The sequence below is a fragment of the Chiloscyllium punctatum genome, chromosome 42 (genome assembly GCF_047496795.1).
Source record: "Chiloscyllium punctatum isolate Juve2018m chromosome 42, sChiPun1.3, whole genome shotgun sequence".
Lineage (NCBI taxonomy): Eukaryota > Metazoa > Chordata > Chondrichthyes > Orectolobiformes > Hemiscylliidae > Chiloscyllium > Chiloscyllium punctatum.
In genome coordinates this window covers 10257790-10272074 of record NC_092780.1, presented here as the reverse complement: position 1 = coordinate 10272074, position 14285 = coordinate 10257790, and the positions used below count along the sequence as shown (strand labels likewise).

Below are 14285 nucleotides of genomic sequence, written 5' to 3'. Positions count from 1 at the left end.
ATCATGGATGTGGAATTAGGGCCAACATTGGAGATGTGCAGAGATTCCAGAAGTCAAGATATGATTACAGAATTAAGGAGGGTCAATAGCGTGGAGGAAACTGAAAGCAAAAGCAAAAGGCAGGGTTCTTTTTTTCAAACAGCAAGGTATTCCTGGACTGAGAACCAAAATATGTCAGACAGCACATGGAAAATGGAAGTGTAGTGATTGGCACCATGGTCAGGTGGATCTCTGACTGAGATCCTTGATTGGGGTTCTTAACCTGGGCCAATCAGGGAGCCCTGGCTGACAGAAATATAACAGGAGATGGGCACTGCTGGTCACTGGCCACTCGGGTGTTGCCTTTCTTCCTGGTGGTGGAACATCAATAAAGATTTACTTCTTGCCGTTCTTCACTGTGTCTGACATCTGCACACACACACGACATGGGTGCCGGGGAAAAACAAACACTACCGCTGCTAGGCGGTACTGTGGGGGAAGATTAAAAAAAGGAAAGAGAAAAAAAATATAAGTGTCAGAGGTTCTGTTCACTCTGAGAGCCACCTCTGAGGGAGCTGGATCAGTGAGTGATGGACTCTCCACTTTTCTGTGTTAAGGAGGAGAGGAGAGGACACTGACTTCTGAACAGCCTGGAACCACACCGTCAGTGTCTTATTTACAGCCGTTGGTGTCTTCCTACCGAGGAGGAGTTTATTTTGAATTTTTGTTTTTCTTTATTGTTTATTGTGATTGTTTGTTTTCCGGTTTTTCTTTCTGCTTATTTCTGTGTGAAAGCAAAAGAAAAAATCAACAGGAGATGGGCACTGCTGGTCACTGGCCACTCGGGTATTGACTTTATTCCTGGTGGCGAAATATTAATACAGATTTACACGCTTGTAGTTCTTCACTGTGTCTGACACCTGCACACACACACACACACACACACACACACACACAACATGGGTGCTGGGGAAAATATAAGTGTGAGGGAAGGGAAAAAAAAGGAAAAATAAAAAAATAATAAACAGGAGTGTCAGACATCCTGCTGACTGAGAGCTGCCTCTGAGCGAAGCTGCATCAGTGATAAAGGACTCTCCATTTTGTGTGTTAAAGAGGGAGACTGACCTCTTAAATGCCTGGACCACACAGTCACTGTGTTAATACTGCTGTTGGGTTTCCTACTGAGGAGGAGAGTTTTCTTTTTTGCCTTTCCCCTTGTTTTCAGGTAGACTTTAAAAAGAATAAACAGGAGATGCCTGTGTGTTGGGGACAGAGAGAGAGAGAGAAAAACAGAGACAGACAGAAACAGAGACAGAGACAGACAGAAACAGACATACAGAGAGACAGAGACAGAGAGAGAGACACAGAGACTGAGAGACAGAGAGAGAGAGAGAGGGACAGACAGACAGAGAGAGAGACAGAGAGAGAAAACTGGTGGTGGTTTAATCTGAGGATCACCATGTCTGGGGGAGGGAGGTGGGGACACTGTTGAGAAGGAGAGAGTCCTTCATGGTGACCTCAGCCGGTGTGGGACTTGAACCCACACTGTTGGCTTCACTGAGTAAATAGATGGAGCTACGGACTGATAAACCCCAGGGTGGTAGTCAACTTGAATAGGGATTTACAACTCAACTAAATAGGGATTTAAATCAAGCTGATCACGAGCTAGTAGGTGCATTGGTGTTGAACTTTAGAAGATCTGCTAGCTTCTGGAAAATATCCATCAGATTGGAAAGCAGGAAATATAATTCCTCTGTTCAAGAATGGAGAAAGGGAGAAAATAGAAACAGTTGGCCAATTGGCTTGATGTTTGCTGTGGGGAAGGTGTGAAAATTAATTAAAGAGAATATAGCTAGGCACTTGGAAAAACTCAAGATAGTTGGAAAAAGTCAGCATAGTTTTATGAAAGAGAAGTCCTGTTTAACCAACTTACAAGAGTTCTTTGAAAGAGTAACATGCATAGTGGTAAAGGGGTGCCTGTCGTCTCGCTGTATGTACTTGGATTCTAGGAAGTGTTTAACAAGGTGCATTGAAAAGGGTATTGTGCAAAGGAGCAGCTCCTTACATTGCAAGGAGTAATGTACTTGCACAGACAGATTAGCTGGCTGGCAGAAAACAGATTGTAGGAGAAAGTGAGGACTGCAGATGCTGGAGATCAGAGTTGAGAGTGTGGTGCTGGAAAAGCACAGCAGGTTGTGGCAGCATCCAAGGAGCAGGAGAATCGATGTTTCATACATAAGCCCTTCATCAAGAAAGAAAACAGAGTGTACCTAAACATGACAGAATCCAGCAGCGGTCTGTGCCTGAGTTTTTTTTCCAATTTATATCAATCACCTAAACAAAAGGATGAAAGACTGGGTAGGTATATGTTCAAATGACATAAATGTCACAAAGTATTTGAAGAGGACTTACAGAGGGTGCACAAAGGTACAGATAAGGTTAAGTGAGTGGGAAAAGATCTGGCTGATGGTGTATAATATGGGAAAATGTGAAGTAGTTTGCAGGAAGAATAAAGCATTACTGAATTCTAGAACGACTACAGAATGACTGAGAAAGAAATGTTTTCTCGCACGAGTCACAGTACATTAATATGCAGGTACAGCAAATAATGGAAGAATAGCATTCCAATAATGCTTTTATTACAACTGACATCAAACATAAAAGGAAGGATGTTGTGCCTGAGTTATACAGGGCACTGGGGAGACCACAGTATGAATATTTAAATAAAGATGTAAATAATATGGAGGCAGTTCAGAAGTTTATTAGATCAATACCGAGAATGAATGGGGTGTTTTATGAGGAACAGACTTGGACTCTTCACTGGAGTTTATAAAAGAATGAGGGGTCTGATTAGATTGATGTTTACAAGATTCTGAATGGTCTTGACAAGGTGAAAGAATGTTTCCTCTTGTGGGTGAGTCCAGAATTAGGGGGGGTATTGTTTTAAAAATTAGGATGATGAAGATGTTTTTTTCCTCTCAGTTGTGCAAATATGGAATTCTCACCTCAAAGAGTGGTGAGGGAGACTCATTGATGCTGATTTTTGAGGTGAAATTCGACAGATTGTTATTGAGCAATCAAATGAAATGGTTAATCGGGAGTTGATACAAATTCGAAACCCAAAATGATCAGCCACAATCTTATTGAACCACACCACAAGCTATGGGGACAGCCCAAATGCTTTTAATTCACTTGTTATTTCTCTATTCACCTGTGGTTGATGACAAATGGCTCATGATTGAAAGAGCAATTCCTCACAGATGACCACTGGTGGTCTTGTGGTATCATTGTGGGGTTGTTAATGCAGAGGATCAGCTCGAGTCCCAGGGAACTGGGTTTGAGTCCTGCCACAGCAGATGGTGAAATTTGAATTCAATAAAAATGCAAAATTAGAAATCTAATGATGGCCGTGAAGTCATTGCCAATTGCTGCGACATACGGCAGGCGGGATTCTGACACCAAGGCCATAGAGTCCTGCAGCACGGAGACAGATCCTTCAGGCCAACCATAATCCCAAAACTAACCTAGTCCCACCTGCCTGCTCTTGGCCCATATCCCTCCAAAGCTTCCCTCTTCCTATCCAAATGTCTTTTAAATATTCTAACTGTACCCACTTCCTCAGACGCTCGTTCCACACACGAACCACCCTCTGTGTAATAAATTTGCCCCCATGTCTTTTTTCTTAAATCTCTCCGTCACCTTAAAAACATGCCCCCGAGTCTTGAAATCTCCCATCCTATAGGAAAGATGCCGCCATTAACCCTATCCACAGCTCTCATGATTTTATAAACCTCGATAAAAGTCACCTCTCAGCCTCCTACACTCCAGTGAAAGAAATCCCAGCCATTCTTTATAACCTTCCATACCTGACAACATCTTGGTACATCTCTTCTGAATCCTCTTCAGGCTAATAATATCCTTCCAACAGACAAGCCTCCAGGCGTGGGGTGTATAACCAATGTGCTGAAACAATACATTGCTCAACAAGGGGGTGGTTTCAGTGACCAAACTGACACAATTGGGCAAAATGAAAAATGCAATGTTTGATTCTCACTGCAAACCAAGGGGTTGAGCTAACAGGTGCACTGGAGAAATGTCTAATATTGCAACACCAGTCCGGTGCAAAACAGTGGTGCCAGTTTAAAGTGCAGCATTTACCTTGGGAAACAGTGCGAAAATCTGTGGAGTAATTTTTATTTTCCTTTTGGGTTCCACTTCATAAGTTAGCTCAGTCCCCAATGGCGTGTTCTTTTGAGTGACCACGAAGTTGTAAGTATAGTTACAGCATTGCTTCAGTTCTGATCTGAAAGGCAGGCAGAGATCAACTTGAATAATGTTCCCAACTGCACAGCATATGCATGGCTTAGATAGCCCATGACATGAGTCAGCAGTGTTCACCAGTCACCATTAAATATCTGCACAAATAAACTTCTCACAAACAAGCAAAAGGTTGTTGCCAAGGATTCACAATCTGTCTCTCTAAATCAATGGAAAGCAGTTATCTTCCATAAAACAGACCAGCTTTGTAAATAATCTAGGTTTTGAAGACACGAGCAATGTTATAACTGACCCATGAACACAAAACTATCAAATCTTCCCCAAAAGGCAAAATTTACATACGAGATAGTCCTGGGACAGCACTCTTAAATAAAGGGATAAATGTTATTAATAGAGGATCTTGAATTGGAGGATCAAGATGTTTGGTTGCAGTTTGGTTGCAGCTAACAAACAGCAAGAAGTGGCAAATATTGGTGGGAGTTGCTTATAGTCCAAATAGTAAAGATGAGGTAGGTTTAAATCATGAAAGTAGTGATGCATATAAAGTTGGTAATGTAGTAATAATGGGCCATTTCAGTGACTGGGTTAAAGGGTGCACAATGGCTCAGTGGTTAGCACTGGTACCTCACAGCACCAGGGACCTGGGTTCAACTCCAGCCTCTGTGCAAAATCCACACAATCTCCCAATCTCTGTATGGGTTTCCTCCGGGTGCTCCGGTTCCTCCCACAGTCCAAAGGTATGCAGGTTAGATAAATTGGTCATGCTAAACTGCCCATAGTGTTCAGGGATGTGTAGATTAGGTGCATTATTCAGGAGAAATGTAGAGTGATAGGGAAATGGGTCTGAGTGGGTTACTCTTCAGAGCGTCAGTGTGGACTTGTTGGGCCAAATGGCCTGTTTCCACACTATAGGGATTTTATGATTCTATGAATTCAGCACTCATACATCAGAGGATTAATTCCTGTATGTGATATGGGCCTCTTGACTTTCCATAATCAGCAGGTTGATCATAAATCACATTAAATTGTTGTCTTGCTTTCCAACAAACAACATGGACTCCCTTCATAACCTTGATTTTTTTTTTAAAACTTGTTTCTGAATCTGGAATCTGTCATATCTTCCAGGTTCACACACTGTCCACAAATGTAGACATGTGTTCCTAACAAGACATTAAAACTTAGGACAAAGGTGCAGACCTAGATTGCTGTTATGTCTTTAATCTTTTAGAATGGGTTGCAGGTTTCTATTCATTATTATGTACATCCCAGAACGTCTTTCAAGACACATTCTTGAGATAATTTGTTCAATATATCTCAGTGTATAACACTATGATCTTTGTTGTGGTTCTGTTCGCTGAGCTCGTAATTTGTGTTGCAGATGTTTTGTCCCCTGTCGAGGTGACATCCTCAGTGCTTGGGAGCCTCCTGTGATGTTTCCTCCGGCATTCATAGTGATTTGTATCTGCCGCTTCCGGTTGTCAGTTCTAGCTGTCGCTGCAGTGGCCAGTATATTGGGTCTAGGTCGATGTGCATATTGATTGAATCTGTGGAGGAGTGCCATGCCTCTAGGAATTCCCTGGCTGTTCTCTGTTTGGCTTGTCCTATAATAGTAGTGTTGTCCCAGTCGAAATCATGTTGCTTGTCATCTGAGTGTGTGGCTACTAAGGATAGATGGTCGTATCCTTAAAAAAAGACAGATAACCAGGTTCGACCTGCAAAGCAACAACACCCCCAGATTCTATGGACTACCTAAAGTGCACAAACCAGACATCCCACTCAGACCCATAGTATCACGACCAGGGGCACCATCACGCAAACTGGCTAAAGAACTACAGCAGAAACTGAAACACCTGATCAGTGGATCCAGGCACACTATACAGGAATTCTTGGACACCATCAGAAATATACACATAGACAAGGAAGAAACCATGGCACTGTTCACCTCTATCAACAAAACCCTAGCCAGAGAAACAATACCCAACCTGCTGGACATACAGAACAGACAACAGGACGTTGAACCTATGAACAAAGACGGCATACTCAAACTGCTGGATCTGCGCCTCACAACACACTTCACATTCAACAACCAAATAGATTAACAAATCAACAGCACACCCATGGGCTGACCCATCTCTGGACTCATAGCAGAAGTGGTAATGCAAAGGTTATGACAAACAGTCTTACTGCAAATTCAACCCAAACTCTGGGTCAGATATGTAGATGACACCTTTGTAATCATTAAAAACACAGAAATAGAGAACACACACCGGATCTTCAACGCCACACTCACAGGAATCCGATTCACTAGAGAGGAAGAAAAGGACAACCAACTCCCATTCCTAGACGTGATGGTACAGAGAACACCGAACGGAGAATTCACCACAAAGGTTTACAGGAAAGCCACACACACAGACCAAATCCTGAACTACGAAAGCAACCACCCCAACACACACAAAAGAGGTTGCATCAAGACACTGTTCAAAAGGGCCACAACACACTGCAGTACACCAGAACTGCAAAAAGAAGAACATCTATACAATGTATTCGCCAAAAACGGATACCCGCGCAATTTCATCAACAGATGCCTAAGGGAAAGACAACGGAATGAGGACATGCCACAACCCAAAGGACTAGCCACACTACCATACATCAGGAGCATTTCCGAACTGGCAGCCAGACTACTGCGACCACTAGGACTCCTAACAGCACACAAACCAACAGCCACTCTCAGACAACAACTCACCAGGACGAAGGACCCGATACCCAGCATGAGCAAAACCAACGTAATGTACAAAATCCCATGCAAGGACTGCACAAACACTACATAGGACAAACAGGAAGACAGCTAACGATCCGTATCCATGAACACCAACTAGCCACGAAATGACATGACCAGCTATCCTTAGTAGCCACACACTCAGATGACAAGCAACATGAATTCGACTGGGACAACACTACCACTATAGGACACGCCAAACAGAGAACAGCCAGAGAATTCCTAGAGGCATGGCACTCATCCACAGATTCAATTAATAAGCACATTGACCTGGACCCAATATACCAGCCACTACAGCGGACAGCTGGAACTGACAACCGGAAGCGGCAGATTCAAACCATTACAAATGCCGGAGGAAACATCACAGAAGCGCTTCACAGGAGGCTCCCAAGCACTGAGGATGTCACCTAGACAGGGGACAAAACGTCTGCAACACAAATTCCCAGCTCGGCGAACAGAACCACAACAACGAGCACCCAAGCTACAAATCTTCTCACAAATATTGAACTATGATCTTTTGCTATAAATTCTGTGTCCTATGATTCTGCCGCACTAGCTACCTGATGACAGAGCAGCACTCTGAAAGTTTGTACTTTCAAAAAAACCTGTTGGACTATAACCTGGAATTCCATGATTTTTAACAATAGGCTGAATAATTTCCATCTGCTCCCATGTTGCATTAAATTTTGCTTAAATGGATATAGATACTGTTCTCAACATCTTGGAAGATGGGGGCAGAGCTCTGTGGGTAACCACAAGATCCACAGTGGGTTTGAAAATCTTAACTGAAGGTTGAACAGACAGGCAATCCTTTCCATAGATAGAAGGCAGAGGAAGATTGACCTGATGACTATCATTAAGATTATGGAGATATTGCTTGGGTATATTCTTAGAGATGAAGTTTATTTGCAAGCAAGACCATCACCAAGGATTATAAGTACACATCGCAAATAAAACAAATTTATCAGAGAGAAGAAACCTCTTCAACCAGAGTGTGTGGTTAAATGTGGAAGTCACTACCACAAGGTTTATTTGAAGCAACTGGCATTGATGAATCCAACACAATTTATAGAGGAGCTGAATGTCCTACTCCTACTCCTAGATAGGAGCAATGGAACATCCCAAAAGTATTTCACAGGAGCATTATAAAACAATGCAGGACATCATGCCACACAATAGACAATAGGTGCAGGAGTAGGCCATTCTGCCCTTCGAGCCTGCACCACCATTCATTATGATCATGGCTGATCATCCTTAATCAGTATCCTGTTCCTGCCTTATCTCCATAATCCTTGATTCCACTATCCTTGAGAGCTCTTTCTAACTCTTTCTTAAAAGAATCCAGAGACTGGGCCTTCACTGCCTTCTGGGGCAAAGCATTCCACACACCTGCCACTCTCTGGGTGAAGATGTTTCTCCTCATCTCTGTCCTAAATGGCCTACCCCTTATTTTTAAGCTGTGTCCTCTGGTTTAGGACTCACCCATCAGTGGAAACATGTTTCCTGCTTACAGAGTGTCCAATCCTTTAATAATCATATATGTCTCAATCAGATCCCCTCTCAGTCTTCTAAACTCAAGGGTATACAAGCCCAGTCACTCCAATCTTTCAACATAAGATAGTCCTGCCATTCCAGGAATTGACCTCGTGAGCCTACGCTGCACTCCCTCAATAGCCAGAATGCCTTTCCTCAAATTTGGAGACCAGAATTGCACACAATATTCCAGGTACAGTCTCACCAGGGCCCTGTACAGCTGCAGAAGAACCTCATTGCTTCTATACTCAATCCCTCTTGTTTTGAAAGCCAGCATGCTATTAGCTTTCTTCACTACCTGCTGTACCTGCATGCTTGCCTTCATTGATTGCTGTAGAAGAACACCCAGATCTCTTTGTACTGCCCCTTTACCTAAATTGATTCCATTTAGTTAGTAATCTGCCTTCCTGTTCTTGCCACCAAAGTGGATAACCATACATTTATCCACATTAAACTGCATCTGCCATGCATCTGACCACTCACCTAACTTGTCCAGGTCACCCTGTAATCTCCTAACATCCTCCTCACATTTCACCCTGCCACCCAGCTTAGTATCATCAGCAAATTTGCTAATGTTACTATTAATACCATCTTCTATATCATTAATATATATTGTAAAAAGCTGCAGTCCCAGCACTGATCCCTGCGGTACCCCACTGGTCACTGCCTGCCATTCCAAAATGGAGCCATTTGTCACGACTCTTTGTTTCCTGTCAGCCAAACAATTTTCAATCCAAGTCAGCACTTTGCCCCAAATACCATGCACCCTAATTTTGCTCACTAACCTCCTATGTGGGACTTTATCAAAGGCTTTCCGAAAGTCCAGGTACACTACATCCACTGGATCACCCTTGTCCATCTTCAGAGTTACATCCTCAAAAGATTCCAGAAGATTAGTCAAGCATGATTTCCCCTTCATAAATCCATGCTGACTCTGACCTATCCTGTTACTGCTATCCAGATGTGTTGTAATTTCATCCTTTATAATAGACTCCAGCATCTTTCCCACCACTGAGGTCAAACTAACTGGTCTATAATTTCCTGCTTTCTCTCTCCCACCTTTCTTAAAAAGTGGTACAACATTAGCCACCCTCCAACCCGCAGGAACTGATCCTGAATCTATCAAACTCTGGAAAATAATCACCAACGCATCCACGATTTCTAGAACCACCTCCTTCAGTACCCTGGGATGTAGACCATCAGGCCCCGGGGACTTATCAGCCTTCAGACCTAACAGTCTCTCCAACACCAAATCCTGGCAAATATAAATTCCCTTCAGTTCATGTCCTTCAGCCACTGTTACCTCTGGGAGATTGCTTATGTCTTCCCCAGTGAACACAGATCTGAAGTATCAATTCAACTCTTCTGCCATTTCTTTATTCCCCGTAATATATTCCCCTGTTTCTGTCTTCGAGGGCCCAATTTTAGTCTTAACCATTTTTTTCCCTTTCACATACCTAAAAAAGCTTTTACTATCCTCCTTTATATTTTTGGCCAGTTTACCTTTGTACCTCATTTTTTCTCTGCGTATTTCTTTCTTAGTAATCCTCTGTTGTTCTTTAAAAGCTTCGCAGTCCTCCGTTTTCCCACTCATCTTTGCCATGTTATACTTTTTCTCTTTTCACTTTATATGTTTCTTAACATCCCTTGTCAGCCACGGCCACCCCTGCCTCCTCCTTTTTTGGAATGAACTGATCCTGCATCTCCTGTATTACACCCAGAAATATCTGCCATTGTTCCTCCACTACCATCCTGCTAAGGTATTGCACCATTAAACTTTGGCCAGCTCCTCCCTCATAGCTCCATAGTTCCCTTTATTCAACTGAAATATTGTCACTTCCGATTGTACCCTCTCCCTTTCAAATTGCAGATTGAAGCTTATTGTATTATGGTCACTACCTCCTAATGGCTCCTTCACTTCGAGGTCCCTGATCAATTCTGGCTCGTTGGACAATACCAGATCCAGAATTGCCTTCTCCCTGGTTGGCTCCAGCACCAACTGTTCTAAGAATCCATCTCGGAGGCACTCCACAGTCTCTTTCTTGAGGTCCAATACCATCCCGATTCTCCTAGTCTACCTGCATGTTGAAATCCCCCATAACAACTGTAGTATCATCTTTGTGACAGGCCAATTTCAGCTCCTTATTCAACTTACACCCTACATCCATATTACTGTTTGGTGGCCTGTAGATAACTCCCAAGAGGGTCTTTCTACCCGTAGAATTTCTCAGGTCTATCCATACTGACTCTGCATCCCCTGATTCTAGGTCCCCCCATGCAAGGGACTGAATATCATCCCTTACCAACAGGGCCACCCCACCCCCTCTGCCCATCAGTCTGTCCTTACGAGAGCACGTATAGCCTTGAATATTCATTTCCCAGGCCCTGTCCACTTGAAGCCGCATCTCAGTTATCCCCACAATATCATAGCTGCCAATTTCCAAAACAGCCTCAAGCTCATCCATCTTATTTCTAATACTTTGTGCATTCATATATAGTATTTTTAACTTGTTACTGCCCTCACCCTTCCTATCAACCCCTATTTCACTCAACCTTATGGCATGATCTCTTTTTGAGTTTTTTGCTTCATTGATACCGTTGTCTTTCTTGACTTCCCTTGTTCTAACTTTCCCTTCAATTTCCTTCTTAAACTTCCAGTTTGTCCCCTCCCTCCCGCTATTTAGTTTAAACGCAGCTGTGTTGCAGTAGCAAACAAGGAGTTACGCAGTCAGCTGACCAAAGGTTTGATCAAAGCGATACATTTTAAGAAGCATCTTAAAGAAAGAAAGCAGAATAGAGTGTCTGAGAGGTGTACCAAGGTCAAGACAACACAGACTGGAGATGCGCAAGAGGTCAGGATTAGAGACCTGTAGATATCAGGAAGGCTCAAGGGATTGGATAAATTAAATCATTCACTTACATCAATGATTCTGATTAAGGGTGTGATAGAAAGCAACAGAAAAATCTGACAATGAGAAAAGGGATAGAAACGTATGTATAGAGCATAAAAAGGCTGGTATAAGCTTATTGAATCACACGGCTTGCTCTGTATTGTAAATATGTTTTAGGATGTTTTTCAAAAATATCAACATGTACCACTCTAGGGCAGAAAGTACCTGAATTCTTTAACTGCTAGCTCCTGCTTTTGCCATTGGCAATGCCAAATCTCGGTGGTATTTTTAAGAAGGTCTTCAGTCTGTCTGCAATTCAATGTCAAAGGAAAAGATAAGGGGCTTAGAGAGGGAAAAACATTGATTTCATCAAAATGTAGAGGTGCACAATGAGATTTGCAATTGATCTGATTTTGGAAGTCGGCAACAAAAAAAAAGAGGCAGGTTACAAATGAGCCCATTTCCACACCTTGATTAAAACAAAATCCACTCCATCTCAATTCCTCTCAATGATTCTCCCCGAGACATGCAACAGACTCTCACTCAAAATGGGTGAGCCGAAGGTTGCTTATACCGAAGGGCTGTTTTTACATAATCACCTGATGAAAGCGCTCCGAAAGATGGTACTTCCAAATAAAACTGCTGGACTATAACCTGGTGTTGGGTGATTTTTAACTTTGTCCACCCCAGTCCAACATTGGCACCTCCACATCATGTTTACATAACTAGCTAGTTGGGAGCATGATTGTTGCTTAAAATGTAAATTTATAGGGATAGAAGCTTAAGTCAGGATGGTCGATAATTGAAGACTTTAGATGTACAGCATGGAAAGAGACCCTTCAGTCCAACTTGTCCATGCCAGCCAGATATCCCAACCCAATCTAGTCCCACCTGCCAACACCCGGCCCATATCACTCCAAACCCTTCCTATTCATATACCCATCCAGATACCTTTTAAACATTGCAATTGTACTGGCCCCCATCACTTCCTGTGGCAAATCATTCCATACATATACCACCCTCTGCGTGAAAAAGTTACCCCTTAGGTCTCTTTCATATCTTTCCCCTCTCACCCTAAACCTATGCCCTCTAGTTCTGGACTTCCCCACTCCAGGGAAAAGACTTTTTTCCCTCAAAGAAATGAGGAGGGATAATTTTATAAACACAGCAAATTATGTGCAGGCATGTGCTGCCTGTAACAGCCATGGAATTGGTTTAGCGAGTAACTTTCAAAAGGAAATTGGATAATTATTTGAAAGGGAAAGACCTGCAGGAGCAATGGGAAAGAACAAAGGGGTTGAGATGAATTGAGGTGGCTCCTCTGGAGAGCCAGCCAAGGGACTACAGGCTGAACAATCCTATTTATGATCAGCAGGTAGGGGAGTTGTTGTTCAATGTACAGCAGGCCTGAGTGAAGCGTTGAGATACAAGTCCTCCTGTAAGGACTTCTTTATCATTGCAAACTGCTTCAGTGTTTCATGGGTACCACATGAAACGTTGTGAGGTGCCCTCGCTATTGAAACTAGCCCAGGGAGTGGTTGGCCATTTTCAATTCTGCAAGGCTGCGAGGCAGAGGAATTGCTGGCCAAAGCCCAGAGAACGTTAAATAAAAAACAAAAAAGCTAGGAATGTTTCAAATCATAAACAAAAAAGACGTTGCTGGAAAAGCTCAGCAGGTCTGGTAGCATCTGTGAACAGGAATCAGAGTTAACATTTTGGGTCTTGTGAGGAAGGGTCACCGGATCAGAAATGCTAACTCTGATTTCTCTTCACGGAATGCTGCCGGATCTGCTCAGCTTTTCCAGCAATTTGTTTTTGTTGTTGCAGAGAACACTCCCCTTCCAGACATTTTTCAAAAAGTGCCAATGAATTTTCACTTCGTCATACAAACAGTTCCTGGTTCCTTCAATATCTAACCTCACTTTTCCCTGTTCACTTGCCACCTCCCCCCCATCTCCAAATATTTTCCTAATCAATATGTCATTTGGCACCAAAGTTAGCCTCAACAACAGATTCCTCGGATCCTCAGGTTAAATCCTCATTCACAACTCAGCCTCCAGAACAATGCAGTATATCCCTATTCTTGGCTTTCAGTCAAGTTGCTGGACTCAGTCTCTGCTTATGACACAAAGTCACGTCTTTTCCCTCAAATGGCTTTTCACTAAAGCCAAAGCTACTCTGCAAAAACCAGAACCTTTCAAGTGGTCTGTTATCATCAAATTAATTTCCTTTTAAGAGTGTTCTCCCCAGCACAGGAGCGTAGTTTAAAAAGGAGGTGTGCGGTTCAAGATGAAGATGAGAAGGCAGCTTTTCCTACACAGGGTTGAGTGTCTATGAAACTGCTTTCCCAACAGCATTGTGGAGACAACATCCACAACCCATCCAGTTGGGTTTCCTCCGGGTGCTCCGGTTTCCTCCCAAGATCCAAAGATGTGCAGGTTAGGAGGAATTGGCCTTGTTAAATTGTCCCGTAGTGTTCAGGGATGTCTAGGTTAGGTGCATTAGTCAGGGGTAAATGTAGGAATGGGTGGGTTACTCTTCTGAGGGTCGGTGTGGACATGTTGTGCCAAAGGGCCTGTTTCCACACTGTAGGGATTCTATGAAACTATGACTCCTTGATCCCCTTATTAATCAAAGATGATCACACAGGAATGTTCTGTATATGGAATGCCAGAAGAAGTGGTACATTTACAACAGTTAAAAGACACTGGGGCAGATGCATGAATAGGAAAGGTTCAGAGGAATATGGGCCAAAGCACAGGCAAGTGGGACTTGTTTAGATTGGGGAACAAGGTTTGCATGAACTGGGTGGACTGAAGGGTGTGTCT

The 14285-nt window shown here is 43.0% G+C and overlaps 1 protein-coding gene across 2 annotated transcripts in view; it reads right to left on the bottom strand.

Moving 5' to 3' along the window:
• The window catches only part of LOC140465716 (alpha-2,8-sialyltransferase 8F-like), a 79113-nt gene that overhangs the window by 19118 nt on the left and 45710 nt on the right, over positions 1-14285 (bottom strand). For both annotated transcript variants that reach the window (XM_072561372.1, XM_072561371.1), the window contains exons 4-5: positions 11683-11766; positions 4138-4282 (exon numbers count right to left, since the gene is read on the bottom strand). In XM_072561372.1, the coding sequence (XP_072417473.1) occupies positions 4138-4282; positions 11683-11766 (229 nt within the window). The remainder of the gene's footprint in view (positions 1-4137; positions 4283-11682; positions 11767-14285) is intronic.